Source organism: Zingiber officinale, chromosome 9A (assembly GCF_018446385.1).
Source record: "Zingiber officinale cultivar Zhangliang chromosome 9A, Zo_v1.1, whole genome shotgun sequence".
Lineage (NCBI taxonomy): Eukaryota > Viridiplantae > Streptophyta > Magnoliopsida > Zingiberales > Zingiberaceae > Zingiber > Zingiber officinale.
This window is the reverse complement of record NC_056002.1, coordinates 52,984,422-52,989,337: the sequence shown is the minus strand read 5'-3', so window position 1 is coordinate 52,989,337 and position 4,916 is coordinate 52,984,422. Positions and strand designations below refer to the sequence as shown.

Below are 4,916 nucleotides of genomic sequence, written 5' to 3'. Positions count from 1 at the left end.
GGGTATTCAATACGATACCTAAGTATCGAAATCTTATATTATCAAAATTTAAGTATACAAAAAAAATCATGGCATATATCAAAATTTTAATATATTAATTTTTAGTACCGTATAAATTTTATATCGTTTATATTTAAATTTTGATATCAGTACGATAAACTGAATATTGAACCATTAAATTAAATATTGGTATCGTACTAAAAAATTTTCAATAGGATATAATATCGTTATATCATATTGAAATTTTTGATATATTAGATTTTTAATATAATTTAATATATTTTGATAAGAATTTTTTATAATAACAATCTTAGATTTCGAAAATTAAAAATATAATGGTATTTTTAGATGAAAAAAAATATATTTTTAAACAACCTTTTAATTATTTCCATGTCAAATTATATAAGAGTGCAATTTGCAAATGATTTTATCGTTAATAAAAGGTTGTGTTAAAATGTAAAGTTAGGGTGCAAAATGAAATAGTTTGTCCATGGATAGAGAGAGATAAGGTATCCTTTGTTGCTAATCGTCTGTCTTCAGCGAGTAGAACTCAAAAACCGATTTCTTCTTCTTCTTCTTCTTCTTCTTCGATGCTTCTGTCCTCTTCACCAGCGGCAGCTGCCGCTCTCAGTTTTCCGGCAATGGCGGGAAGAAGCACCTTCCTCGGCGGGCAGCTTCTCTTCTTCCAACCGAACAAGAATCCCTTCACTAGTACCCTTCCCGCGACTGCCATTTCTATCGTAGCCAAGGCCACCACCCGGAGAGAGAACCGTACTGCTCGACATGAACGCATCCGCAAGAAGGTACACGCACTCTCGCTTCCCTGGCGCCGCCGCCGCTCGCGCGGCCGAGATTTGATGATCTTTTTGCTTGCTCTAGTATCAAAATGGACATTTTTTGCTTTTCCTGGTTGGATCGATCTTACCATTCTTCAATTTTCATCCTTCTATTATGTGAAAAATAAGTAATTAGGGTTCGAGCAGCTAGCATGCCCTCTACGTGTTCGGTAAAATGCCTGAACGAAACAAGCAGCAATTTTTGTCGCTACATTCTCTCTCTGAGAGCTCTTGTTCTCACTCAACCTGAGCTCTCACACGCCTTCATTACATGTGTTTGTGTAGGCATTCATGCACACTCATTCATGATGAAACTAAATGTGCAACATTGTGAATGGTAATCTGAATTATACTTTTGCCAACTAGAGTTCAATCTGAATAGTTAAATCTACATGTTTTGATTGTTACCTTTTGCTATCTTATGATGTTTGTGTATTGCAATCTGATTTATCAGGACTTTGATACTGTAGAATAAAGTATATTTATCATTTTTCGATGTTATGTAGCTTGCTCATGTGTGCCTCTGTGGAACAGTTCTACTAAGTATGCAACATTGTGAATAGTAATCTGAATTATACTTTTGCCAACTAGAGTTCAAGCTGAATTGTTAAATCTACATATTTTGATTGTTACTTTTTGCTATCTTAAGATGTTTGTGTATTGCAATCTGATTTATCAGGACTTTGATACTGTAGAATAAAGTATATTTATCATTTTTCGATGTTATGTAGCTTGTTCGTGTGTGCCTCTGTGCAACTTTTGATGGAACAAAAATAGCACAGCAAATGTTACATTTGAACTCCAATCATGAACTGCTTGGCACTAGACCCAACTTGATATTGCAGAATTGAACAATTTCATCATTTTATGTTAATTGTAGACTATCTAGCTATGGAACTTGTAGTCTTTAGCCGATACTTCTACCTAAATGGAGCCTACCTTTGATTTAAACTTAACCAAAAGAACTGATATAGTGTCAATTTTGCTATTTTTGCCGAGTATTGTTACCGTATATGCAAACAAAATTTATGTTGTTGGCGATAGTTCCTCATGCTTATTTTTCCTATGACAAGCATGCTTATTTTCGAATAAGTTTGTGGTTTCTTGCGTGGATTGAGGTTTCATTAAGCATATTTATTTGATATATACTTATGCAGTTTATTATTTTGTGGAAGTATTTTGTAAATGCATTTGACATTCCTTGTGTCAATTGAACTCATCATGTTTGCCATGATCCTCAACATATATTTGTGTTTAGATACATTCTACTCTAAATGATTTGAAAGTATTTAACTATTCTAGTTAGAGTATGTTTGTTGCTTTTCTTTTTAATTCGTAGACATTAGTACTTTTTACTTTGCCCTTGTATTGATTGAAGAGTAAATAAATGTGCATTCTACTAATTCGCTAAAATCTTTCACTTTTTACGAATATTGAAGGTTTCTTATGGTGAATGGAGTTTAAACTTGAAAGCAGTTTGTGCATATTGTCCTACCTTTCACAAACCGAAAAATCATCATTTTTGTGATCCTCTATAATGGGAAAATGTGTTTACATTCATGCTTTATTGTGGAAAGTTATTTGAAGATTCAAGTTTTATGACCATCATCGGTCCTTCAAATAGGAATGAGCATTCATTTTAATGCATATAGCCGATAGTTATCCACAATTAAAATGTGTATTTCTTAGCATTTTTTTTAATGTCTCGTGTCGTGAAGCTTCCATTCAATTTGTGCTTTTGGTTACCGAAAGCATTTTGTCTTTGTCAGGTGAATGGTACCCCGGAGAGACCAAGAATGTGTATTTACCGCTCGAACAAACATTTATACGTCCAAGTCATCGACGATTCCAAGATGCACACTCTAGCTTCGGCTTCTACAATGCAGAAACCTATTTCAGAAGAGCATGATTACTCTTCTGGTCCAACTCTCGTAAGCCTTCGACATCCCCCTAATTGATTATGGAAGTCTTATCTAGCTATTACAATCTTTCTTTGCTCATTAACATCCTAATGCATTCTATCCACATATCAAATGCTCTCTATAGAAAAGTCGATGTTTGAGTTCAATAGATGAAGGGGAAGCCCTCACCAAGACTAGAAATACTTGTAAGTTATATTCAAGTGATGGCAGCACCTCGAAATGATAGTAACAAGAGACAACGGGCATGGTTGTGGGTACATATCACTCGGCTTGTGCTAATTTAAGTGTCGTAATCTTGTTATCAGGAAGTGGCAAAGAAGGTGGGCGAAGCCATCGCAAAGGCTTGCTTGGAGAAGGGAATCGCCAAGGTGGCTTTCGATCGCGGTGGCTATCCTTATCATGGGCGCATTGAAGCTTTGGCTAATGCCGCAAGGGAACACGGTCTCGAGTTCTAAAAAATTGTTCCATTGATCAAATTGGAAGAACAAATATGTATGATTTTCTTGGGAACTATAGTATGATTTCCAAGTGATTGAATGTCAAGTAAATACAAAATTGTCTTCATGAGATGATGCTTCCCTTGAACATGGCGATCACAAATCTCTCTGCCTTTGTCGGGGAGGGGATCATCTTGATGCATGGTCCTTGTCGGTATGAAGGACGTAAGAGTTCGGTCGAGGAATCAGAATTGTGGCTTTCATTGCGACCTTGTCCTTTCATTCCTTGTTGATAGTAAGAAGTTCTTAGCCTTGTCCCTTTCCATCATGGGAGTTGTCCTCCTGAGAGTAAGAAAAATCCTCAACAAATGAGGTGGGAAAAATGAATTTTAATAATAATAATTATTATTGTTATTTAAAAGTATCAGATTAAAAATAAATAAAATGAAATGAAATCACCAGATTGCCATCTTAATCAAACGGGGGAGAAATTCGGTTGCTGGGCACGTGCTATGCACGTGCTCCCGGCGATCGGCTCCCTCTGCGCCGTCTCCACAACTTCGCCCACGGATAGCGCGTCGATGACGGGGCGGAAGACGAGGATGGCCTCGCCGACGGCGACAACAGCCACGACGGAGGAGGTTTCGATGACGGACAGCCACTGGAAGGCGTGGTCGTCTGGATTCCAGAGAATGGAGAGCGCGAGGGCGGCCACCTGGACGGAGAGGCCGACGACCACTGCGGCGCAGAGCACGTAGAGGCGACGCCGGAGGCGTCGATTGATCACCACGGAGACGGCCGCCCATGAGGCGGAGACGAAGATGGGAACGTAGACCGCGGCGAAGGCGGCGATGAGGACGGTACCGAAGAGGGGGTACGCGCACCGGGCGGAGGAGGAGGAGGAGGCGAAGTTGTAGTGGGACAGACCGAGGCGGGGGGTGCTTAGGGCGAGGAAGAGATAGAGGGAATGGAGGAGGAGGAAGGGGAGGACGGCGAGAAGCGCAGCGGCGATGGCTGCGGCGAAGGCGGAGACGGAAGAGGAGGAGGCGCGTTTGAGGCGCGTGGAGGCTCGGACGAGGAAGAGTAAGATGACAAGGAAGGCCGGCTCGGCGAGGTGTTGAGAGGAGACGAGGTAGGCGTGGCAGATGAGGTCGGGGTGGCGGCGGAGCACGGGGAGGCGGCGTCGGAGGACGGGGGAGCGGAGGAGCTGGGAGAAGGACCAGAGGCAGGCGAAGAGAGGAAGGAGGAGGCGGACGGGCCAGAGCGGGCTGAGGAGGTCGTGGAGCCGTTGGCGGCGGCGGCAGCGGAAGCGGAGGAGCACGGCGGCGAAGGAGGCAGCGGAGAGGAGGAGGAGGAACGAGGCGAGGGCGACGGAGATTAGGTCTTCAGAGGAGTCAGAGGGGTCCAGAAAATCCAAAGGCATCTCCTTTACGTCCCTCGCCGGCGCCACCTCCTCCGCCGGCGATGTCACTGTTGCAGAGACCCAGTTGGCGGTGGTACACGGCCGATTATGATACCGATGCCTTCTCCCTTGCCCTTGCCCTTGCCATCGTGATCGTCTTGCTCCTCCTCCTCCTCCTGCGCCTCCTCCTCCTCCTGCGCCTCCTCCGTCGTCGTGGGCTTTGAGATGCTTCCTGTTTTCTCGGGGAGAAGGAGGAAATGGGAGGGGAGGCGGAGAAGACGCTTCCATTTTATTTTGGGCGTTAAGCCAACGGCCAATT

The 4,916-nt window shown here is 42.8% G+C and overlaps 1 protein-coding gene across 1 annotated transcript; it reads left to right on the top strand.

Moving 5' to 3' along the window:
• The first annotated feature begins 465 nt into the window (after nt 1–465).
• On the top strand, nt 466–3,322 carry LOC122021877 (50S ribosomal protein L18, chloroplastic-like). The gene is made up of 3 exons (XM_042580048.1): nt 466–803; nt 2,606–2,767; nt 3,064–3,322. Exons 1-3 carry the CDS (start codon nt 591–593, stop codon nt 3,211–3,213), a joined length of 525 nt encoding a protein of 174 aa, XP_042435982.1. The 5' UTR covers nt 466–590; the 3' UTR covers nt 3,214–3,322.
• The last annotated feature ends 1,594 nt before the right edge of the window (nt 3,323–4,916 follow it).